A 25,894-nucleotide genomic window follows, 5' to 3' on the forward strand; every position below is an offset into this window, starting at 1 on the left:
TAGAGTTCCGATCTGTCCGCCGCAATGTCTCAGTTCCGCTAAAAAATCTGAAATCGCCGCCATTACTAGTAAAAAAATGTAAATAAATAAAAATGACCATAAATCTTTCCCCTAGCTTGTAGAAGCAATAACTTTTGCGCAAACCAATCAAAATCCGCTTATTGGGGTTTTTTTTTTTTTTATTCCAAAAAATGTGAGTACAAAGTGGCCTAAAAGGATGACATTTTTTGGGGGGGGGGATGTTATATAGCAGTATGTTAAAAAAAAAATTTTAAATTGTCGCTCTTTTTTTGTTTATAGCGCAAAAATAAAAATCGCACAGGTGATCAAATACCGCCAAAAGAAAGCTCTGTTTGTAGGAAAAGACATCAATTTTGTTTGGGTACAGCGTCACGCGACTGCGCAATTGTCAGTTAAAAGTAACGCAGTGCCGAATTGTAAAAATCGGCCTGGTCATTAAGGGGGGCAAATCCTTCCGGTCCAGAAGTGGTTAAAAGGAAAATGTGATGTGCAAATAAACCAGCGCAAAAAGGTAGTAACTAATAGTGAGAATAATAAATATATAATTGATGACTGAGTAAAGTGCATCCAAAAATAAAAATTAATAAGGTTGTAACTAATAGTGAATATAATAATTATATAATCAATGACTGGGTAAAGTGCATCCAAGATCATAAATTAATAAAGTGTACGGTGCAACCTGTGCAGTAATTTCAGTCATAAAATACCATAAATAATTGACAATAATAAATACAGTTGTGTTCAAAATTATTCAACTCCCAATGCTGTAAAGGGTTTTAGGGAATTTAGTGTACATTTGTAATTGTATTCAGAATGAAATCCTACAAGGACTTCTTAAAGAACCATATGCAACTAAAATGACATCAATTGGTTTTGTAATACAGTAGTAAATGTTTCTTTTGTGAATTCTTCATTGACACCATTATTCAACCCCTTAAAGACTACCCACTCTGAAGAACAGAGGTTCATTGAAGTGTTTTCAATCAGGTATTGAAAACACCTGTGGATGTCAGGGAGCAGCAATAAAGCCTAATAAGCACCAATTAGGCAGCTTTAAAATGACTGTGATACTCAGCTCCTTCTAGACATTTACTGGTGTGGTTACAAACATGGTGAAGTCAAGAGAATGGTCCAGGAAGACAAGAGAAGAGGTGATTACTCTTCACAGGAAGGGCAATGGCTATAAGAAGATTGCAAAGATGTTAAACATACCAAGAGACACCATAGGAAGCATCATTCGTAAATTCAAGGCAAAGGGCACTGTTGAAACGCTACCTGGTCGTGGCAGAAAGAAGATGCTGACTTTGACTGCTGTGCGCTACCTGAAGCGTAGAGTGGAGAAAAGTCCCCGTGTGACTGCTGAGGAACGGAGAAAAGAGTTGTCAGATGTTGGTACTGAAGTTTCTGCTCAGACAATACGGCGCACACTGCGTAATGAAGGCCTCCATGGCAGAACTCCCAAGCGCACCCCCTTGCTGTCTCCAAAGAATAAGAAGAGTCGACTGCAGTATGCCAAAAGTCATGTGGACAAACCACAGAAGTTTTGGGATAGTGTTCTGTGGACTGATGAAACAAAATTAGAACTGTTTGGGCCCATGGATCAACGCTATGTTTGGAGGAGGAAGAACAAGGCCTATGAAGAAAAGAACACCTTGCCTACTGTGAAGCATGGCGGGGGGTCAATCATGCTTTGGGGCTGTTTTGCTTCTGCAGGTACAGGGAAGCTTCAGCGTGTGCAAGGTACCATGAATTCTCCTCAGTACCAGGAGATATTGGATGACAATGTGATGCAGTCCGTCACAAACCTGAGGCTTTGGAGACGTTGGACCTTTCAACAGGACAATGATCCCAAGCTTACCTCCAAGTCCACTAGAGCATGGTTGCAGATTAAAGGCTGGAACATTTTGGAGTGGCCATCACAGTCACCAGACTTAAATCCGATTGAGAACCTCTGGTGGGACTTAAAGAAAGCAGTTGCAGTGCACAAGCCTAAGAATGTGACTGAACTGGAGGCTTTTGCCCATGACGGATGGGCGAAGATACCCGTAGATCGCTGCAAGACACTTGTGTCAAGCTATGCTTCACGTTTAAAAGCTGTCATAACTGTAAAAGGATGTTGTACTAAGTATTAAGATTGAATGTCACTTGGGGGTTGAATAAAACTGATAATGATGTGAGCACAGAAAAGACATTTGTGGTTATTTCATTATAAATGTTATGTTATATTTGTCTGACCTACACGTGCCTCTTTGATTTAATTGTAAGCAGGATGACTGAATGATCAAAATCAATGTCAAATTGGCCAAAATAATAAATTTCAGTGGGGGTTGAATAATTTTGAACACAACTGTATATAGTGAAAAGTTCCACATAAAATTTCATATAAAATCCCAAGAAGGTGCTTCAGCAAGTAGCCAATGAAAGAAAGTCCACGACAGGTGCTTAAGTGCTGAGGGATCTGTGCAAAATCATGCCGGCACTGTGATGTGATATTGTGAATATTCACTCCCCTAGGATGTTCCACTTACCAGACGGATTGGACCCCTAGACAATACTGTGTAAGGGTCACTCAGGCTTAGTCCAGTAAGGAACCCAGGCAATATCCTTTAAGGCTGATGTGGAATAGATATACTTCTAACGTGTAGATTCAGCAGGATGATATAGCCATATGGGGAAGGAAAGGCTCACAATAGTGTAATACTGATAATGCCGTTTATTGATAAAAAAAAGTAGTTATTCCACTCACATTTGGTAAGAGAAAAGCAGGCTAAATTCGTCACTGACAGGTATTGTAGGTCATTCAGATCGTGGTGCGCTCGGGGCTGTACTTGGTCCCGGCGTGCGTTCCACCGCTACCGGAAGTGACGTTGCGGCAAGCGTAGGACCGGAAATTGTGTCCACGCGTTTCACCCTCCTCCAGGGCGTTATCACAGACGTCTTCATATTCCTGATATGTGACTGCTGTACTATGTACTTGTATGAGAAAGTCTCTTGTTCTCTTTGTATTGCTTCCTTTAGTGTAATCCCTGGTGTTCCTGCCCGTCCCTTTGCTTTCCTATTAAAAAATGACCACACTAAGAAGGAGAGCACAACGTGGTCAGTTCTCTAGCTATGCTCTCCTCCAATAATCAGACTTGTCCTGACACTCCCCCGCTGCGCAAGTCATTCACTGGGAAGCTCAGTGTGCAGCTGCTTCTCCTCCCCCCCAGCTTTTATTCAGCTAAGAACAGAGGGTGTGTGATCACTTATAAATAAGGGAAAACTGGTATTTATAATGTATTTTCTATATCTATGCAAAATGTTTTGCCTTTTATCTCTATTTTAAACCGAATGGGTTGTTTTTACAAGGTGATCTTTTACAATCATTTTAAACCATTTAGCAAAATTGTGTCTACTGGATTTAAAGCAAAATCTCCTGGATATAAATCCCTGGCAGGTGAAAGAATTGATATGTGTTGATGCCTGTCTCCTGTCAGAGATTTATAGAAAGGAGCTTTAGCTTTGAATCCGCTAGACACGTTTTTGCTATATTGTCCAAAATCTGACGAACGAGGATTTATGGCTCCGAAATGCATTAATTGTCTGTTTGCCGCCTTATGTGTGATAACCATAAAGGGCTCTTGACACAATCATTTGGTGCTTGTTTGTTTTTATGTGTAATTTTTAAATTGGAGGACCCCTGTCTTTGTGGAGAGCTACCAAAGCCTTGCCGCTCGGCATAACATCATTCTTTTATAAGCAAAGGGCCAGTTTACTGTCTTTCAGACTTTAGGGGGCCAGACTGTTGCCAGCTGGAGTAGAAAATGCCTCCGGCTTGGTGGCCAGTTGGATTTAAAAAATTACATGGCACCTGTGGTTGGCATGAGGAGGAATAGTGCCCCATCATTGGTGTCAGTGGGAGGAATAGTGCCCCATCATTGGTGTCAGTGGGAGAAATAGTGCCCCATCATTGGTGTCAGTGGGAGAAATAGTGCCCCATCATTGGTGTCAGTGGGAGGAGTAGTGCCCCATCATTGGTGTACGTGGGAGGAGTAGTGCCCCATCATTGGTGTCAGTGAGAGGAATAGTGCCCCATCATTGGCGTCAGTGAGAGGAGTAGTGCCCCATCATTGGCGTCAGTGAGAGGAGTAGTGCCCCATCATTGGCGTCAGTGGGAGGAATAGTGCCCCATCATTGTTGTCAGTGGGAGGAGTAGTGCCCCATCATTGGTGTCAGTGGGAGGAATAGTGCCCCATCATTGGTGTCAGTGGGAGGAATAGTGCCCCATCATTGGTATCGGTGGGAGGAGTAGTGCCCCATCATTGGTGTCAGTGGGAGGAGTAGTGCCCCATCATTGGTGTCAGTGGGAGGAGTAGTGCCCCATCATTGGTGTCAGTGGGAGGAGTAGTGCCCCATCATTGGCGCCAGTGGGAGGAATAGTTCCCCATCATTGGCGTCAGTGGGAGGAATAGTGCCCCATCATTGGCGTCAGTGGGAGGAATAGTGCCCCATCTTTCATGTCAGTGGGAGGAATAGTACCCCATCATTGGCGCCAGTGGGAGGAATAGTTCCCCATCATTGGTGTCAGTAGGAAGAATAGTGCCCCATCATTGGTGTCAATGGGAGGAATAGTGCCCCATCATTGGTGTCAATGGGAGGTATAGTGCCTCATCATTGGTGTCAATGGGAGGAATAGTGCCCCATCATTGGTGTCAATGGGAGGAATAGTGCCCCATCATTGGTGTCAATGGGAGGAATAGTGCCCCATCATTGGTGGCAGTGGGAGGACTAGTTCCCCCATCATTGGCGTCAGTGGGAGGAATAGTGCCCCATCTTTGGTGCCAGTGGGAGGAATAGTGCCCCATCATTGGTGTCTGTTGGAGGAATAGTGCCCCATCATTGGTGCCAGTGGGAGGAATAGTGCCCCATCATTGGTGTCTGTTGGAGGAATAGTGCCCCATCATTGGTGCCAGTGGGAGGAATAGTGCCCCATCATTGGTGCCAGTGGGAGGAATAGTGCCCCATCATTGGTGCCAGTGGGAGGAATAGTGCCCCATCATTGGTGCCAGTGGGAGGAATAGTTCCCCATCATTGGCGTCAGTGGGAGGAATAGTGCCCCATCTTTGGTGCCAGTGGGATGAATAGTTCCCCATCATTGGCATCAGTGGGAGGAATAGTTCCCCATCATTGGCGTCAGTGGGAGGAATAGTTCCCCATCATCGGGAGGGGTAGTGCTCCATGATTGGTATCTGTGGAAGCGATAGTGCCTCATCGTGGGTGCCATTTGTTGGAATAGTGCCACATCATTGGTATCCTTGGAAGGAATAGTGCCCTGTCATTGGTGTCACTGGAGGGTATAGTGCCTCCTTGGTGTCAATAGGAGGGTTGTGTAGCAATGCACAGTATATGCTATATTACTTTTTTACAAGGAAATGGAGTTCCTTTAGTTATTTATATTCCTTTTGACAACTAGGTTGTGGTTTTTGATATTGTAAAATGTTACCCTGTTTGCTACTGTTACATGTTGGGGATGAAAGTGATATCATCTTGATACATAGTCTTTATAATAATTTCGGAAAGCCTACGATCCGGGTTTATGGATTTCCAGGCTGTTTGGACACATCTCTCCATAAATCAGGGTCGTCCTGCCGCATTTCTTTATAATGTCCTTGGGTGTCCCCTCCTCCTCCCCCCTTAGTAATATGACACGGCTGTCTATTTTTTTGAATTCCTCTTGTCGTCTGGTGTGATATTAGGAGCCGGGCAGATTGCGCACACATGTCCGAGATGGGAGGCAGGTGTTAATAAAGCCAGCTGTCAGCTCTTGGCAATACGGGACCCAAATCTAACACATAGATGGCCTAACGTTATTGCTGTCAATGGTGCGGGGCCCCATTTGTTCACACAGCACGCTCCTGCACAGTCCTGGATAATGTTTTATGTAATAGAATGGAGTTTGATCTATTTCATGCATGTGGATACAGGATCCTGGCATGCCTATATGTTCCTATGATATTCTGTTTGTGATGGAAACAAAAAGAAGACCGGGAAAAGATCTTCAAGGTACTAAGTATTCAGTACTATATATATATATATATATATATATATATATATATATATATATATATATAGTTATATATATATATATATATATATAGTTATATATATATATATATATATATATATATATATATATATATATGTGTGTGTATATATATATGTGTGTGTATGTATATATATATATATATATATATATATATATATATATATATATATATATATATATATATGTGTGTGTATATATGTGTGTGTGTGTATATATATATATATATATATATATAAAAATACCCTTTTTATTACAAAACATAAAATTGTTATTGCATATACAAGTATCCCACTTGACATCATTACAATTTCATCAATAACATTCCACTTTATATTACCAAAAGTATTGGTACGCCTGCCTTTACACGCACATGAACTTTAATGGCATCCCAGTCTTAGTCCATAGGGTTCAATATTGAGTTGGCCCACCCTTTGCAGCTATAACAGCTTCAACTCTTCTGTGAAGGCCGTCCACAAGGTTTAGGAGTGTGTCTATGGGAATGTTTCACCATTCTTCCAGAAAAGCATTTGTGAGGTCAGGCACTGATATTGCACAAGGAGGCTTGGCTCGCCGTTCCTTTTCTACTTCATTCCAAACGTGTTGAGGTGCAGGCCAATCAAGTTCTTGCACCCACAAACTCGCTCTTCCATGTTTTTATGGACCTTGCTTTGTGCACTGGTGCGCAGTCATGTTGGAACAGGAAGGGGCCATCCCCAAACTGTTCCCACAAAGTTGGGAACATGAAATTGTCCAAAATGTCTTGGTATGCTGGCGCCTTAAAGTGGCTGTAAATCCCTAAGTAGTGTTTGTACCTATAAGTAAGCCTAAGATAAGGCCTACCTATAGGTACTGTAAATATCTCCTAAACTTGCACTGTTTAGGAGATATTTACATTGCATGCAGCCGATGATGTCATTGACGCATGCGCTCTGAAGGAACGGCTGTCCGTGCCGTTCCTTCAGAGCCCTGTGCCGTGAATGGCGGCTCCCGTGCACATGGGGGGGAGAGACGTCATTGCGTCTCTGGCCAATCAGATTGCCGGGGGAGCGAACCTGGATATAAGACGGTTGAACATGTCAGCCGTGTTACCGGCTAGCGGACGGCACTGCGGGGTCTTCGTTCTAAGGTAAATATTTCATAATGAGCTAGTATGCGATGCATACTAGCTCTTTATGCCTTTGTCTTGCAGGTTGTTTTTTTTTTTTCCTGAGGTTTACAACCGCTTTAAGAGTTCCCTTCACTGGAACTAAGGGGCCAAGCCCACCCCCTGAAAAACAACCCCACACCATAACCCCCCCCCCCCCCCCCCTCCTCCAAATGCACAAAGCAAGGTCAATAAAGACATGGATGAGTGAGTTTGGGGCGGAGGAACTTGACTGGCCTACACAGAGTCCTGACCTCCACCCGATAGAACACCTTTGGGATGAATTAGAGCAGAGCCAGGCCTTCTCGTCCAACATCAGTGCCTGACTTCACAAATACGCTTCTGGAAGAATGGTCAAACATTCCCATAGACACACTCCTAAACACTCCTAAACCTGCAGTTTTTGCTATGGGACATGAAGTGAAGGGAAATTTCCCTAATGGGATGCAGAGGGCCAAAAAAACAACAGGGTTTATAGACCTCCCTTACTGTATCCAAATAAAAAAATTAAAAAAAATGTATAATTATTATATACAGCATGTCCGTGTTCAGATGGGCGGTCGGGAGGGGGGGGGGGGGTAAAACCATGCCTCAGCCATCTGGCTTAACTGCCCCCTTGCCGCAGGTATGAGTGAACTGTTAGACTGGTCAGGGGTCAGACAGTAAAAAAGAATGGAGCTTGGAATGGAATGAAGAACCGAGACGGGTGTCTCCAGGATGAGTTTCAGCACCGCGGACAGTTCCCTTCCTAGCAATCCTCGTGTAACACTGCAGCCCACAGAGAGATCTTCTGCTATATCTGCCACAATATACACTGCTCAAAAAAATTAAAGGATCACTTTTTAATCGGAGTATAGCATTGAGTCAGCTAAACTCCTGGAATATTGATATGGTCTGTTAAGTATCAGAGGGGGTTGTTATTAAGTTTCAGCTGCTTTGGTGTTAATGAAATAAACAACAGGTGCACTAAATGGGCAACAATGAGATGACCTCCAAAACAGGAATGGTTTTATAGGTGGAGACCACTGACATTTTTTTTTTTTCCCCTACTTATCTTTTCTGACTGTTTTTCACTAGTTTTGCATGTGGCTAGGGTCAGTGTCACTACTGGTACCATGAGGTGATACCTGAACCCTATAGAGGTTGCACAGGCAGTCCAACTCCTCCAGGATGTCACATCAATATGTGTCATTGCCAGAAGGTTTGCGGTGTCTTCCAGCACAGTCTCAAGAGCATGGAGGAGATTCCAGGAGACAGGCTCTAGGAGAGCTGGACAGGGCCATAGAAGGTCCTTAATCCATCAGCAGGACCGGTATCTGCTCCTTTGTGCAAGGAGGAACAGGATGAGCACTGCCAGAGCCCTACAAAATTACCTCCAGCAGGCCACTGGTGTGAATTTTCCTGACCAAACAATCAGAAACAGACTTCATAAAGGTGGCCTGAGGGCCTGACGTCCTAATGTGGGCCCTGTGCTCACTGAGCAAAGGCTGTGATACTTATATACATGGGATTTTTTTTTAAATCTTCTTTAACAGTCATTATGATGGGGTATTTTGAGGAAAATAATGAATTTAATGCATTTTGGAAGAATGCTGTGAAAAAGTGAAGCTCTGAGAATACTTTCCAGATGCACTGTATGTACAGCACTCTACTAGCCTCGCCTGCTAGCCATGATCTATCTGAATTGCATAGAGAAACACCAAGACCCAGTGAGGACATCACTGGATCTAATAAGGCAGGGATTCCCAAACTACGACCCTGCAGTTGTTCAGGAACTACAATTCCCATCATGCATGTGAATGTTGGAGTTTTGCAATGCCTCATGGGATGCGTAGTTCTGCAACAGCTGCAGGGCTGTAGTATGGGAATTCCTGTAAATGAGGTATGTAATAAAAATGAAAAGGTTTTCTTCAAACATTTCATTAGCTTGTTGATAAAAGGGGGAGGGAGGACTCCTAACTTCCATCTTCTATTACTGATCCCCCCCCCCTCCCCCCCCCCCAATTGCTTTTCTAACTGTATTTGCTTTGTGGTGTTTTCTTCTTTTGCAGCGCGGGGTTAATACAGACAGCGGCAGTGTTTGCAGGGAGGCCTCGTTTGAAGGAATAAGCAAGTAAGTAAAAAGCTCATGACAAAAATAAAAATAAAAAAAAACACAGCACTTTGCTGTCCGCGGAGATGGAATCTCTAGAACTGCGTCACTCGGGACGGGCGCGATTATTTACGCAGCTTCCAAATAAAAGGATAATATATTCAAAGAGCGACGCTGAGAAGGCCCCCGCTGGTTTCATAATAAAATATATTCATATCCTCTCGCTGAGAAGTCGCAATGTTTTATAATCTGCAGACAAATGCCAAAATAAAGAAGTTCTGGATTTAGAGGCGAGCTATAGTATAGTCTATCTGAGCTTCTTGGATCTAGAAGTGACTGCGTCAGGCTTAAGGAGGACCTGTCAAATAGGGAAAAGTTTTGAAAGTAAAAAAATCCTGAAACTTTATAACAGATTCACCAAAGAAAGTACTAGTTCATGGAGTCTAGCATTCTTTTTCTTCCAGCTATGGTTCTCTTGGCGCCGGTCCGCTTCTGTGCCCCTATCTTGTAAGTCCTGTTCCTGGTTTTTTATCCCGCACTTGCACAGCAGAACACGTGGTAGTTCTCTGCCTGTGAGGTATCTAGACATGCTCGAATTCCCTGTGTATGTGCAGTAGGGATCAACCGATATCTGTTTTTCATTGCCGATACCAATATTTTGGCCATTGCTTATCGGTATCGGCCGATATTTTGTACATTTAAAGTTTTGAAAAACAAAGACAATTTTTGACACAAATCTGGTACTGAACATGTGGAGTAGGTCTTTTAGCTGTAATGTGTGGTCTTCCCTCCTTGCCTACCAGGAATCCCGTGTGAACCTAGTTTAGTGTCATTAAAATCCTAGAATCTACTTTATTATTGTTCTATATAATGTCCAGTGTGTGTTTTTGTAATAGAATAGTGGGAAATACCTTCATTACATCGCTGCTCCAGGCACAGCTAATCTCCCGCTCTGCTGTTTTCTCCTCTATAGTGGGAAATACCTTCATTACATCGCTGCTCCGGGCACAGCTAATCTCCCGCTCTGCTGTTTTCTCCTCTCATAGCTGTCAGAGGAGGATCTCAGCCCCTCCCCTCTGCAGTGTACACAGAAGCACCAAGTATTAGATTAGAATAGTGTGAAATACCTTCGTTACATCTCCCGCTCTGCTGTCCTTCTCTCCTCCCCCACTGACAGCTGGGGGTCACGGAAGGGCCGAGCAGCGATGTAATGAAGGTATTTCACACTATTAGATTACAAAAACACACACTGGACATTATATAAAACACTAATAAAGTGGATGCTAGGATTTTACATACACTAATATTTCATACAGTAATATCGGCAATATTGGTGACCTCCGGGGCCGATACCGATACATCGGGGGAAATTGCATATCGACCCTCAATATATCGGCCTTGCCCATAATCGGTCGATCCCTAATGTGCAGACTTGCAGCAAAAGTCTGCCAGGTCCCAAAGACTTAACACATCTGTGGCTCATCTGTGCATTCATGGGTCTCCCCACGCATGCGTAGCCACGCCACAAAAGTCTCTATCAAGTCTTAAAGACCTAACCTAGACCCCCTAGCATATCCACACATGTGTGGGATTCTCCTCCCATGCACAAATGGTGGTGCAGGTCTTTCTCAGGTTTTTGGGACCTGGAAGAGGCTTGTGGCATATTTGCACATGTGCAGGGATGCTGCAAAAGTCTCTTTCGGATCCCAAAGAGATCTGCAGCTTATCTGTGCATGCGTGGGTTTCCCCACTTATACTCAGGTACACCATGAAAAGTCTCTGTCACATCTCAAAGACCTAACATTGACCTGTGGCATATATACAAATGGGGAAGGTTCACTTTGCATGCTCAGATGTATTGCAAGAGGCTTGAAGTGTGTCTGCACAGCACAGGGATGCTGCAAAAGTCTGTCCAAAGACCTAACCAAGAACTGTGGTGTATATGCATATGCACAAACTCAAGGCAAATGCCTGCCAGGTCCCAAAGATCTAACATCTGTGGCATGTCTGCGCATGCATAGGTCTCCCTGCACATGTAAAGACACACTACAATAGTCCCTTGTCAGATCTCAAAGACATAACGTATGCCTGTGGACTCCCATCACACACGCAGATGCGCTGCAGGTCTCTGATAGGTCTTTGGGACCTGGATAGGGATTGCAGCATGTCTGCACATGTGCAGGGAATTCCACGTGTTCTCAGACATGCTGCAAAAGTCTGTTATATCCCAAAGACCTAAGAAAGACCTGTGGCTTATTTACATGTGCAGACATGCTGCAAAAGTCTTTGACAGGTCCCAAAGACCTGCATAGAAATCATGGGATCATTTGTCTAATTGCCTCCTGAGATGTATGACATGACCATCCCATGAGTCAGCTGGTAGGTGATCTAAGTCATCCTCGCCTAGGTGAGGAATCGGGAAGCGGGGGGCGGCAAATAAGAAGAGAAAGGTATTTACAATGGTAAAAAATGCTAATGTGCAAGAGGGAGACAAAGAGGAAGGAAAGGGAATTCAATGGGTGAATATCTGCTTTAAGAAAACTCTACAGTGAGGTATGGTGCCAAAGATACTAAGAAATTGTTTGCGTACTCTTCAAGCTGCTCATCATTGATAGATGGTCATCACACACAGAGGGAGAGCAGGGTCTGCTGGGGCCTCATTGGGCAACAGTCTCCTGCCTGTAGTACAAGCAGAGATGGCCTGCAGACCATCCTACAAGGGATTGATTGATCAGATTGACTGCAAATCCTTATCTGATCGATCTTGTTCTCTTATCGATCATCCAGTACCTAAAGGTTCTAGTCCCAATACTGTGTGAGTAAACCTTTAGCAGGTCAAACATTCAGGTATATACTTGTTTCCAGCAAAAAATAGCTTCACAGTGACATGATGTATCATGTATAACCCTCAAATATCCAGCCATGACATCCACCTTCTTACTTTACACTGAGGTATGGTGCCAAAGATACTAAAAAATAGGTTTTGGTTTCAAGCACACTTTAAGCTGGTCATCATTAACCACTTTACCACCGGAGGATTTTGCTGTCTTACGTCTGGGCCACTTTTTGCGATTCTGCACTGTGCGACTTTAACTGACAATTGCGCGGTCGTGCAACGCCGTACCCAAACAAAATTTACGTCCTTTTTTTCCCACAAACAGAGCTTTCTTTTGGTGGTATTTGATCACCTGTGCGATTTTTACTTTTTGCGCTATAAACAAAAAAATAGCATAAATTTTGAAAAAATAACAATATTTTTCACATTTTTTTTATATGAAATTCCCCCCCCCCCCCCCAAAAAATGTAAAAATCAAAATTTTTTAACATTTTTGGCCAATTTGTTTTCTGCTACCAATGTTTGGTAAAAAAAATCACAATAAGCATATTTTGATTGGTTTGCGCAAAAGTTATTGCGTTTACTAACTAAGGGAAAGATTTTTGTCATTTTTGTTATTTTTTTTTTAACGAGTAATGGCGGCGATCAGCGATATTTTTTTTTTTTTGCAGGACTGCGACATTGCGGCGGACAGATCGGACCCTTGACTGACATTTTTGACACTTTTGGGGGTACCAGTGACATTACTGCAGTAATCAGTGCTATATATATGCACTGTTACTGTAAAAATGACACTGGCAGGGAAGGGGTTAATTTTATTGGAGAGGGAGGGGTTAATGTATGCCTGGTGCTTACTAACGTGTGTGGGGGGAGGTGACTGAGTGACACAAGGACAGATCGCAGGTTCAGCTATGCTGAACCCTGCAATCTGACCCTGCCTGTCACTTAGGAGATCCGCCCGCTTGTGTTTACACAAGAATTCCCCGACGATCGGGGAAGAGCAGCGGCGATCGCCGCTGCTCCTCCCCTGGCCCGACTCCCGGTGTGACTGAATACAGCGGGAGCGAGCCTCCGGCGGCGCGTGCGCCGCCGAGAAAGGGGAGTGTCTGGCGACGTAGGTCTACGTCGCCAGACGATAACGAACCACTTTGCCGCAGTAGAGCTCTAGTGAGCAGTCGGCAAGTGGTTAATAGAAGGTTATCACACACAGAATGTGATCTGGTGGGGCCTCATCGGACATCCTACTGTGGTACAAGCAGACTGATCTTATCTTCAGTCTTATCAGACTGAACTTATCTGATCGATCTTGTTGCCTCATCGCTCAGCCAATACATAACATGGTCTCATTTCTGTTAGCATAAATATGAACCATCAGCAGGCCAAATATTTACGTCTATACTTGTCTCCGACTATGGGGTTGTATATGAGGCTTGTATCACCCTCCTATATCCAGTCATCGCATCCACTATTCTACTATACAGTGATGTATGGTGCCATGTAGATGTTTATATAACTATAGGAATCACCAGCAGGAGGAAGGGGGTCCTGATTCCTCTGTGTGGATCTTTATCACTATAGGGATCACCAGTAGAAAGAAGGAGGTCCTGATTCCTTTATTTAGATCTTAATATCACTAGAGGGATCACCAGTAGGAGGAAGGAGGTCCTGATTATTTTTATATAGATCATTTGTATTACTATAGGAATCACCAGCAGGAGGAAGGTGGTTCTGATTCCTCTATATAGATCTTTTTATCACTAGAGGGATCCCCAGCAGGAGGAAGCAGGTCCTGATTCTGCTCTATAGATCTTTTTATCACTAGAGGGATCCTCAGCAGGAGGAAGGAGGTCCTGATTCCTCTATATTAGTGATGGCGAACCTTGGCACCCCAGATGTTTTGGAACTACATTTCCCATGACACTAAACTACACTGCAGAATGCATGAGCATCATGGGAAATGTAGTTTCATAACATCTGGGGTGCCAGGGTTCGCCACCACTGCTCTATATAGATCTTTATATCACTAGAGGGCTCCCCAGCAGGAAGGAGGAGGTCCTGATTCTGCTCTATAGATCTTTATATCACTAAAGGCCTCCCCAGCAGGACGACGGGGGTCCTGATTCCTCTATATAGATCTTAATATCACTAGAGCAGGGGTGTCAAACTCAATTTCATTGCGGGCCACATCAGCATTATGGTGTCCCTCAAAGGGCCGGTTATATGTGTAGGATTAGATGTCCAGAGCACCCCACGTCCCCTTACACCCTTACATGGGATATCAAGAACCCCCCCCACCATCAGAAGTCGAGAGTCACCCACCTTTCTTATATCACAATGCACCACCTTACCTTGTGCTGCTGCCAGGAAGATGCGGATGGATCTGGGAAGAAGTGCAGTGTCTGGAGAAGAACCAGAGGAGGGCTGGAGTCAGCTTCCAAAGTCTGCTGAATGCTGAGACCAGGGGAGGCAAAGGCAAGGTGGTGCTGTGGCTGCACAGAGAGTTCTGCCCTCCTCTCTGCTGCGGGCTGCTGAGAAGAGGTGGTGGGCAAAGATGAGCCTTTCTGCAGCTGCACAGAGGAGTGCAGGATATGGCAAAGGAGTTCTGTCCTCTCTGCTGCCGACTACAGAGACAAGGTGGGGGCAGAAACAAGGGGGGTGCCAAAGCTGCAGGAGAGGTGCGAGGGCCACATGAAATGGCCAGGGGGGCCGCATTCGGCCCGCGGGTCTTGTGTTTGACACCCGTGCACTAGAGGGATCACCAGCAGGGGGAAAGAGGTCCTGATTCTTTTATATAGATCTTTGTATCATTAGAGTGGTTGCCAGCAGGAGGAAGGAGGTTTGGATTCCTCTATATAGATCTTTTTATTACTAGAGGGATGCCCAGCAGGAGGAAAGAGGTCCTGATTCTTTTATATAGATCTTTGTATCATTAGAGTGGTTGCCAGCAGGAGGAAGGAGGTTTGGAATCCTCTATATAGATCTTTTTATCACTAGAGGGATCCCCAGCAGGAGGAAGGAGGTCCTGATTCTGCTCTATAGATCTTTTTATCACTAGAGGGATCCCCAGCAGGAGGTCCTGATTCTGCTCTATAGATCTTTTTATCACTAGAGGGATCCCCAGCAGGAGGATGGAGGTTTGGATTCCTCTATATAGATCTTTTTATCACTAGAGGGATCCCCAGCAGGAGGAAGGAGGTCCTGATTCCTCTATATAGATCTTTTTATCACTAGAGGGATCACCAGGAATGCTAAAAATAGATTTGGGTTCACAATATGGTCACCATTGATGAATGGTCATCACAAACAGAGCAGGGTCTGATGGGGCTACATTGGACAACTGGCTCTTGCCTCTGGCACAAGCAGAGACGTCCTGCAGACCATCTTTGGTGGGATTGATTGATCAGATTGATTGTAAATACTCATCTGATTGATCTTTTTCCTCCATCGGGTCAGCCAATGCATAAACCTTCTAGTCCTGTCTCTGTGAGAATACACGTGAACTTTAAGCAGGTCCAACATTCATGTCTATATTTGTCCCAGTAATGTATAGAGAGAAATAGCCGCACTCCAACTTGAAGGTGAAAAATATAAAATCTGTTTTATTCGTATCCAAAAGATAAAATCAATTCAAAGTGTATCCATAATACAGTCAGAAACAAGAGATGAACGCATAGTAGTTGGCGCGTTTCACAGATACGTGAATCGTTACGCGTTACGACCAAGCGGACGTTTATCCGTGAAACGCGTCAACTACTATGCGTTCATCTCTTGTCCCTGACTGTATTATGGATACACTTTGAATTGATTTTATCTTTTGGATACGAATAAAACTGATTTTATATTTTTCACCTTCAAGTTGGAGTGCGGCTATTTCTCTCTATACATTACAGTTGCCTGGACTGCGGATCCTTGCTGCACCTTATTTTGATGGTTGGGATTACCTTATCACTGGAGCGGTTCTTTTGCCCTTTCTGCTGATCTGTGACTATATTTGTCCCAGGCCAAAAAGAGCTTCTATGACCGTTGTATATCGATCCCCTAACCAGCTGTCACGTCCACCCTCTTATCGTGCATCATGCTTGAAGCCTAAAGTCTCACGAAACATTGTTTCCAAAGGTGCAAAGCTTGTTGTCATTTTTCGCTTCCAGGGGAACCTTATCTAGATTTGCTTGTGTCAAATTAAGCTAAGGTAATGTATATCCCCCCCTTCCTCCCTTCCCCTGTCTCTTGTATCAAGATATCATCCCATTATTGTGATCTACAGCCTTGCTGCCAAGTCAATCACCTTCCCAAGCAGCAGGAGATGTAACAATGCTTCACACGTTGTCAGAATAAATACATAAAAATCAACGGAGCGCCTGCACACCGGGCCCGTACTGTATTTTTCAATATGTAGAATGGTGACTTGTGGCCACAGTCGTGTTTTGACAGTCCTATAAATATGTATTGGTGCGGAGTCTGTAAATAGGCAGGGAAGGATATAGAGCAAGGCTTCAGAATGGCTCTGGCGTGATAATTAGGAGTGTTGTGAGGCTGTAAGGATTGGGAGTTCGAGGATGCCAAGACTCTGCAAATTTGGATTTACATCCTATGTAAAGTCAGCATTCTAGCGGGTTGCTGCCCCTTTCAACCCTCTCCTGAAATAAACCTCCTCCTCTATCCTCTGCAAAACCTCCCATTGCCAGAGGTATAAACCTCAAACCAAGAGAGCAAGGATCATGTTCTCCCCCAAAGCTAACCGATGATGTCATTATTTCACTGTCACAGTGGTTTCTGCATTTTTTGGAACACGTAAAAAAATGCATGTTTGAGGCCTGAAGATTATTGGAAACCCCTCAAACGTTATATCAAAAATTTCACATGCTGCTCCCTAAGATTATACATTTTTTTGAAAGCAGAGACACTGGAGAATAAAATGGTGGCAGTTGCAATTTTATTTATTATGCTGTGTGATATTCTGGCAACTGTTTAACCCATATTTTCAGTAAAATAAATTTAATTTAAATAAATTCAGTAAATCAGTGTAATGGGGTATAATTATTGTAAGCGCACACAAGCACAAAATCTTAATCAATTTTTTTTGGTAAAATGTAAGAGAAGAGGTTCTGTCAAGTAAATAGATACCAAACATGTCAAGCCTCAAAATGTCATGTGCCCGTGAACAGCAATGGACTTCAGTACCCAAAATTCTCCATAGGCGACACTTTAAAGAGGAAGTAAAGTCCCCCAAAAAAAAAACGAGAAAAAAAAAAGCCCTGTAAAGAGAAAGGCATAATGAGCTAGTATGCATCGCATACTAGCTCATTATGTAGTACTTACCTTAAAACGAAGCCCCCGCCGTGCCGCCACCTCAGCGACAGGACGGCGACATGTCCGGCCGTCCTGCTTCCGGGTTCGCGTCCTCCGGCCATCTGATTCCTGCGCGCGGGAGCCGCCGTTCACGGCACTGGGCTCTGAAGGAACGGCACGGGTGGCCGTTCCCTCGGAGCGCCTGGGCCGATGACGTCATCGGCAGTTTGCACTGTAAATATCTCCTAAACGGTGCAAGTTTGGGAGATATTTATAGCACCTATAGGTAAGCCTTAATATAGGCTTACATATAGGTAAAAGTTATACAAGTGGGTTTACAACCTCTTTAAAGCCTCAGGTCACAGTTTAGAGATGGCAGTGACTTATGGCCCTAGAATTATTGCTCTCACTCCGGCATGCCCAATGATGCATAATATGTGTAGGACAATCTGCGTTTTCATACGTGTTATTTAAATTTTTTTTAGTGGGGCTGACAATTGGGGTAGTGCCCATTTCCTAAATGGCTGCAGCTAATCTCCGCTATTATTAACCGGTTCCCGACCACTGCGGCAGGCTGGCTCTCCAAAACGACGTAGCTCTATGTTGGTCGCGCGTGGTGCTGGAGGCAAGCGTATGCTGCCGGCAGGGCGCTCCTGCCCCCACTAGGCAACGAGAACGCCGATCCGGGCACCTACGATCGCTCCTAGCTGAGAGAGAAGGACGGTCAGCTGTTGTAAACACAGCCGACCATTCTTCTCTCTGAAATGATCAGAGCTCCTGTGATCCTTCTATATAGGATCACAGGTCTCTGTGTTAATTTCACAAGTCCCTCCCCCATACAGTTAAAAAACACCCCCTAGGCTCACACTTAACCCTTTTATCACCCCTAGGTTAACCCCTTTCCTGCCAATGTCATTATTACAGTAACAGTGCATATTTTTAGCACTGATTACTGTAGTAATGTCACTGGTCCCCCTAAAAGTGTCAAAAATGTCAGGGGTCCGATCTGTCCACCGCAATGTCACAGTCCCGCTAAAAATTTGCAGATCGCCGCCAATACTAGTAAAAAAAAAAAAAATAATAATAAAAATGACATAGATCTTTCCCCTAGTTTGTAGACATAACATTTGCGCAAACTAATCAAAATACACGTATTGCAATTTTTCTTTTTTTTTTCTTTTTACCAAAAATATGTAGCAGAATACAAATTGGCCTAAAAGGATGACAAATTTTGATTTTTTTTTTTTTGGGGGGGAATGTTATATAGCAGAATGTGAAAAATATTAATATTTTTTTTTCAGAATTGTTGCTCTTTTTTTGTTTAGAACGTAAAAAATAGAAATTTCACAGATGATCAAATACCACCAAAAGAAAGCTCTATTTGTGGGGAAATAAGGACATCAGTTTTATTTCAATACAGTGTCGCACGACCGCGCAATTTGGCCTGGTCATTAAGGGGGCAAATCCTTCCGGTCCAGAACTGGTTAATATTTTACAGGATTTATATAGCACCAACCATTTGCGCAGTGCTTTACAATATAAAAGGGGGACAGTTCAATTACAACACACATAAATATAGAAGGACCTCAGCCTATCACTGCAGTACTTTTATACAGCCTTTAATGCTGTAACCTATAAGAGTGGCTCCTTCCTCTTGCCTAGAGTATGGGCAAAGGTTTTTTGGTCATTCTTCTCTTCAGGGTCACAGCATTTTTGTGCTCCCGTGATTCTTAGTCAGCTTATAGCGGGATATTGCCCACTGTCCTCTGATGTCACAGAAGCGCTTCAGGTTCTGGAAGGATACTGTCCATATTGTCTGAATCCACTCCTGATGGACACCGCAACTGAGAGCTAAAGCCAGCTGTGCTCACCCCCTCTCTGCCTTGGCACGCCAGTGAGCGCTGGAAGGGCAGAGTAGAGAGCGGTGACTGACAGTATGTTTGTTTTTTGAACACACATCCTTCTCCTTTAACTTGGTGCATCTTTGGGATTGCTGTCCAAGCCTGGCTTTTTGTAAGATAGCTGCTGTGCTGCTGTATGCCCCTCTGCTATCCAGCCTGTATCCTCTATTGAAAAAGAAACAGAAAAGTGCCTCTAAGTGCAGTATTTATTAGATAAAAAGGTTAAAAGGCTAATTTTTAGGATAAACAACTGGTGGATAAAGTCCTCAGCACCTCCAGTCCGAGGCTGTAGCAGCCACGATGACCACCGTGGACAGGGAGATGCCGGCAAGTCTGAGTCATTCCACTGACAGCTTCATGGAAACCAGCTTGGAGCGCAGCGCTGGTAGGCATGTGACGTCACCAGGGTATAAGGAGAAACCACAACGCGTTTCAGAGCATGCGCACGGCCATCATGGCTACACCCTCGGACTAGGGGACTTTATCCACGGGTGTTTATCCTAAAGAAGAGCCTTTTAACCTCTACCTTCATGTGGCGTTTACTTGACTGCTTGCCCTTTTTACTAAATAATTACTGCACTTAGAAGCACTTTTCTGTTTCTTTTACATGTCCTTTTCCAGAGCTGGCTTCACTCCTGAGAAGAACTTTGCCCTCAGTGTGTGCTTTTCATAAGATACCTGCATACTGACAGGTGTTTTTCACCTCTCTATGGACTCCTCTATTGTTATGGTCTTTTTGGACTAATTTACATGCCGCCTATGTAATTATCCTGTGCTGAGGCATTTTTCTCCTTTTTGTTGTTACCGGTTATCCCTATCCGTTTCTCTCCCAAACTCTGTCTCATTCCCTAATATCTTTGTCTGCTGCCCACTCTGACCTCTGGCTTGTTCCTTGTTATCCATGTCTGCTCCCCTTTTGACCTCCTGAATTATCCCTGGTTATTTGTATCTGCTGCCCATCCTGACCTCTATCTTGTTTCTAGTTATCTGTTTCCTGCCCATCCTGACCTCTGGCTTGTTTCTGGTTATGTGTTTCCTGCCCATACTGACCTCTGGCTTGTTTCTGGTTATGTGTCTCCTGCCCATACTGACCTCTGACTTGTTTCTGGTTGTGTCTCCTGCCCATCCTGACCTCTGGCTTGTTTCTGCTTATGCGTCTCCTGCCCATACTGACCTCTGGCTTGTTTCTGGTTATGTGTTTCCTGCCCATACTGACCTGTGTCTTGTTTCTGGTTATGTGTTTCCTGCCCATACTGACCTCTGGCTTGTTTCTGGTTATGTGTCTCCTGCCCATCCTGACCTCTGGCTTGTTCCTGACCATGCACGTCCTCAGTCAGCCCTGACCTCTGAACTGTTCCTGATGATCTCTGACTTATGGTCCATGGTACTTAGAGCTGAGTGAACCCGGGAACAGCATGCAGCAAAGTCCAAACTCCCATGGTAAAGACTAGCTGGCTCCTAGACTCCATGCTCTGGGGGATCCCATGGCAGCTGCTCTCACATGGGACCATCCTCCTCCTTTAAACAAGTCAAAATCCACCCCCCCCAGTCTTATCCATTCCAGAGTGATCCTAGTCCAGCTTCCAGAACCATCATGGCCCAGTTTTCTCCAGGGAGGTTCCTATTCCGCAGATCCAGCTCACAGGTCTGACATGTTCCATGGCGTGCTGGTTTACCATAATCCAGCTGCCAGCTTACATTTTTTTGGGTAAGCCTACTACCTTTTATGGGTATCACTTACTCAAATTATAGCTAGATGGTCCACATTTGCATAGTTGGCATCCCCACAAAGTGAAGCCCATGTGTATCAGATCTTAAGGTTGAGTCCATCTAAAACGAATATTTCGGTACTGAGTGGATGAACAACTGAACCGTCTTCCAGCTTCTAATATCTGTCATTCATGACCGAGGTGTTCCCCTTATTCATTCTATATTTCTGGAATTCCTGTGATGGGATTTACTAGTGCGGTCCTTGGCTCCACCCTCCGGCTGCGCCAATTACTGTTCTGCTGCTGGACAAACTCTCCCTGGGAAAAAAAAACAAATAATCTGGCAAAGTGACCCAGTTTTTGTTTGCAGGGATAATTTAGAATTTGGCAGATCCAGGCTTTAATCATGTTCCATTCAGTGCTATTTTTGGCCGACCCCAGATTGCACATCTCTGCGTCCATTCACCACATGTTAATATTTCCATCACCATCTGCGTCCCGCTGCTCATCAAACCCAGCCGAAGGAAGGGATCTGAAATTCTGTCACATGTCACTTCTCTGTTATTTGAATTAGCTTTCCACACAAAATGACTCTTTTCACACCGTTCCTGTTTTTTTTTTTGCCGCACCACGGAGGTTTCGCCCAGCCCGCCCCCCCCCCACCACACGAGCTTCATTGTTCTGCTGTAATTAATGCCATCTCGGGCTCTTTCAAGCTCAACAGATTTGAGTAAATAACAGTTTCAAAGTCTCGATCAGAGCGGCGTTTTTCTCGATGTTAATGTCTCCATTGTCTGCTTGCTTTGCTTTGACTGGATAAGTAGTGAGCGGAGGTTTTAAAGACTTAGCCTTTGAACAAAAAAAAAAAGGAATTTGTTGCAAAGGATAAGATAGAAAGCGTTGCCGTTATGGCAGCCATGTTGTTAGCTTGGCTGTTGGATAGGGTTATCAATCCACTAGGCTCCGTATATTTACTTAGGTCTGTTAGGGCTCATTTACACCGCACTGCGCGTTTACATCAACTCCCTACAACACGCTGGTGTAGTGGTTAGCACTTTCACCTAGCAGCAAGAGGGTCACTGGTTCAAATCCCAACCACGACACTACCTGCCTGGAGTTTGCATGTTCTCCCTGTGCCTGCGTGGGTTTCCTCCGGGTACTCCGGTTTCCTCCCACACTCCAAAGACATGCTGGTAGGTTAATTGGATCCTGTATAAAAAAAATTGGCACTACTGTGTATGAATGTGAGTTAGGGACCTTAGATTGTAAGTTCATTGAGGGCAGGGGCTGATGTGAATGTGCAATGTATATGTAAAGCGCTGCGTAAATTGACAGCTCTATATAAGTACTTAAAATAATAATAATAATAATCTGCGTGTTGTAGGGATTTGGCATTCATTGTCTATTGCACCCCAACACACAGATGCTAATTTTTCTGTACATTGCACTTTGAAAAAACACAATTTTTTTCAGAATGAATGGGCTGCCTAACCCAACGTGCCCCAACACAACTCATTGTTGGTATGAGATGGTATTAGTGGGCCATTAAAGTTGAATTAAACCTTTAGTGTTGTTTAACCGCTTGCCTACAGGGCACTTTCACCCCCTTCCTGCCCAGCCCAAGCTTTCAGCACTGTCACACTTTGAATGACAATTGCGCGGTCATGCAACACTGTACCCCAAACTAAATTTTTATCATTTTTTTACACAAATAGAACTTTCTTTTGGTGGTATTTAACCACTTCAGCTCCGGAAGGATTTCCCCCCCTTAATGACCAGGCCATTTTTTTAATGCGATTCGGCACTGCATTGCTTTAACTGACAATTGCGTGGCCGTGCGACACTGTACCCAAACACAATTGATGTCCTTTTTTTTCCCACAAATAGAGCTTTTTTTGGTGGTATTTGATCACCTTTGTGATTTTTTGTTTTTGTGCTATAAACAAAAACAAGAGCATCGATTTTGAAAAAGCACCAATATTTTCTACTTTCTGCTATAAAACATTCCCAATAAACATTCAGTTTAGGCCAATTTGTATTCTGCTACATATTTTTAGTAAAGAAAAATCCCAAAAAGCGTATAATAATTGGTTTGCGCAAAAGTTATAGCGTTTATAAACTATGGGATAGATTTATGGAATTTTTATTTCTTTTATTTTTTTATTAGTAATGGCAGCGAACAGCGATTTTTATCAGGACTGCGACATTGCGGCGGACAGATCGGACCCCTAACTGACATTTTTGACACTTTTTTGGGGACCAGTGATATTAATACAGTAATTAGTGCTAAATAATATGCACTGTTACTGTATAAATGACACTGGCAGGGAAGGGGTTAACACTGGGGGTGATCAAGAGGTTAAATGTGTTCCCTATTTGTGCTTTCTAACTGTGTGGGAGATGGATTTAACAGAGGCAGAGAGAGATCGGTGATTACGCTTAGCTGAATCACACGATCTTTCCCTGCAGGGGACAGGAGAGCCGTCTTGCATTGTTTACTGTTTGCTCCTCCCACGGTCTGCCTCCCGCTGTGTCTAATCACAGCAGGAGCGCTGCCCTGGCGGCGCGCGCCGCCGAGACCGCGTGCACATAATCACGTAGATGTACGTGATTATGTGCAGCCAAGCTGCCCTGCCACAGTAAATCTGCGTGGGGCAGTCGGCAAGTGGTTAATCACCGCTGGGTTTTTTATTTTTTGTTAAAAAAAACGAAAAAAGACCAAAAATTGTTAGTTTCTGTCGGGTGATTTTTCTCCTTCACTGATATGCACTGATGGGCACTGATGAGACAGCACTGAAAGGCACTGATTAGGTGGCACTAATATGCTGCACTGATAGGTGGCACTAATGAGCACTGATAGGCAGCATTGATTGGTGGCACTGATGAGCAGGCAATGATGGGCACTGAAAAGTGCCACTGATGAGCACTGATAGGCAATGATGGGTGTCAATGATGAGCAGGCAATGATGGGCATTGAAAGGCAGCACTGACTGGCACTGATTGGTGTCACTGATGGACATTGCTGGGGCTTCACGGATGATCAATGCCCTGATTATCCGGACAGTCTCCCCTACGGGTAGATGCCACTGTCAGTGTGAGGCAAGGAGAGCCGATAAATGGAACTTCCGTGTTTACATGTAACTGGCTGTGATTGGACACAGCCAATCACATGGGTAAAGAGCCGTGTCATTGGCTCTTTACTGAGATCGGGGGAGCGCGGTGTCCTAGAGCATTTTTCCAGCTGAAAAACTCCTCTCAAAACCCACTAGTTCTGTGCCAGAAAAAGCCCCTGCCAAAAAACCTGCTGATAACAGCCTATGGGTGCATGGACACATAGGATAACATGCTGGGGAGTGTATTGGCTGCAGAAATAAAAGCCTGAAGCCAAAAACAGCCCTTTTTTTAAATGTCCAGTGTGTATGAGGGGTTAGGATGGCTCCATAGGATGGATTCAATAAAATTTCAGCAAATTTTGGATGGTAACTTGATGCCATCTGTGAAAAAGCTGAAGTTAAAGAGAGGATGGCTTCTATAAATGGATAATGATCCTAAACACACCTCGAAATCCACAGGGGATTACATCAAGAGGCATAAACTGAAGGTTTTGCCACGGCCTTCACAATCTCCTGACCTCAACATAATTGAAAATCTATAGATAGACCTTAAAAGAGCAGTGCGTGACAGACAGCCCAGAAATCTCAAAGAACTGGAAGACTTTTGTAAGGAAGAAACAAGAATTGAAAGACTCTTGACTGGTTTCTATCTTTCCTTGGCTTCTTTATGCACATTAATACAAATTTTTACCTGGGGTGCCCAAACTTTCGATCCCCACTGTATTTACTTTTTTTTTGCCCTATTTACACTTTCAGTAGGCTCAATGACCATACAATTGCCTTATAAATCGACCCAAAGCATTAGCAGAAACTTTTAATGCCCTTTTTAACCAATCAAATGCCTATCTTCATTCCCTACTGCAATACAGAAAATCTTATGATTGTGGACAGCCCAGTTCTTTCAGATCATTATCAGACCCGCTAAGTTTGCTTAACTGGATAACAACTAACTTATTCAGAGCTAATTCCATGCAATGCAAATAACGTTTCTTTCTCTCCTTTATCTTCCAGATTCAGCGTGAACAACACCTTACTTCACCCAGAAATTGTGGAATGGTACGTCTGCGTAGCGGGTGCAATGTTGGTAATGTGTGAAGCCCTGTATCCTCAGGGGAGAAAGTATTCTTTTGTAAAAGTTGAACTCCAGTCAGGCAGATGAATGCATAGACAAAGTACATACAGTGGATATAAAAAGTCTACACACCCCTGTTGAATTGTGGGGTTTCTGTTAAGTAAAAAAAAAAAAAAAAAAAAAGTGACTAAGATAAATCATTTCAGAACTTTTTCCACCTTTAATGTGACCTATAAACTGTACAACTCAGTTGAACAACAAACTGAAATCTTTTAGGTGGAGGGAAGTAAAAATAAAAAACTAAAATACTGTATATACTCGAGTATAACCCGACCCGAATATAAGCCGAGGCACCTAATTTTACCCCAACTGGACCACCGTGAGACCCAAAACAGGGGCTGTGGGCATGGTGCAGGAGATGCAGGGCTGTGGGCATGGTACAGGAGATGGATGGTATAGGCATGGTACGGGAGATGGTACAGGCATGGCACAGGAGATGGTTCAGGCATGGCACAGGAGATGGTTCAGGCATGGCACATGAGATGGTTCAGGCATGGCACAGGAGATGGTACAGGCATGGCTCAGAAGATGGTTCATGCATGGCACAGGAGATGGTACAGGTATGGCTCAGA

At 43.9% G+C, this 25,894-nt stretch overlaps 1 protein-coding gene across 1 annotated transcript in view; it reads left to right on the forward strand.

Moving 5' to 3' along the window:
- PEPD (peptidase D) overlaps positions 1-25,894 on the forward strand; it is a 293,993-nt gene that overhangs the window by 51,301 nt on the left and 216,798 nt on the right. The window contains exons 6-7 of the mRNA XM_082270438.1: positions 9,302-9,363; positions 25,202-25,246. Of these exons, the coding sequence (XP_082126564.1) occupies positions 9,302-9,363; positions 25,202-25,246 (107 nt within the window). The remainder of the gene's footprint in view (positions 1-9,301; positions 9,364-25,201; positions 25,247-25,894) is intronic.

The sequence above is a fragment of the Pelophylax lessonae genome (assembly GCF_965119305.1).
Source record: "Pelophylax lessonae genome assembly, chromosome: 10".
NCBI lineage: Eukaryota > Metazoa > Chordata > Amphibia > Anura > Ranidae > Pelophylax > Pelophylax lessonae.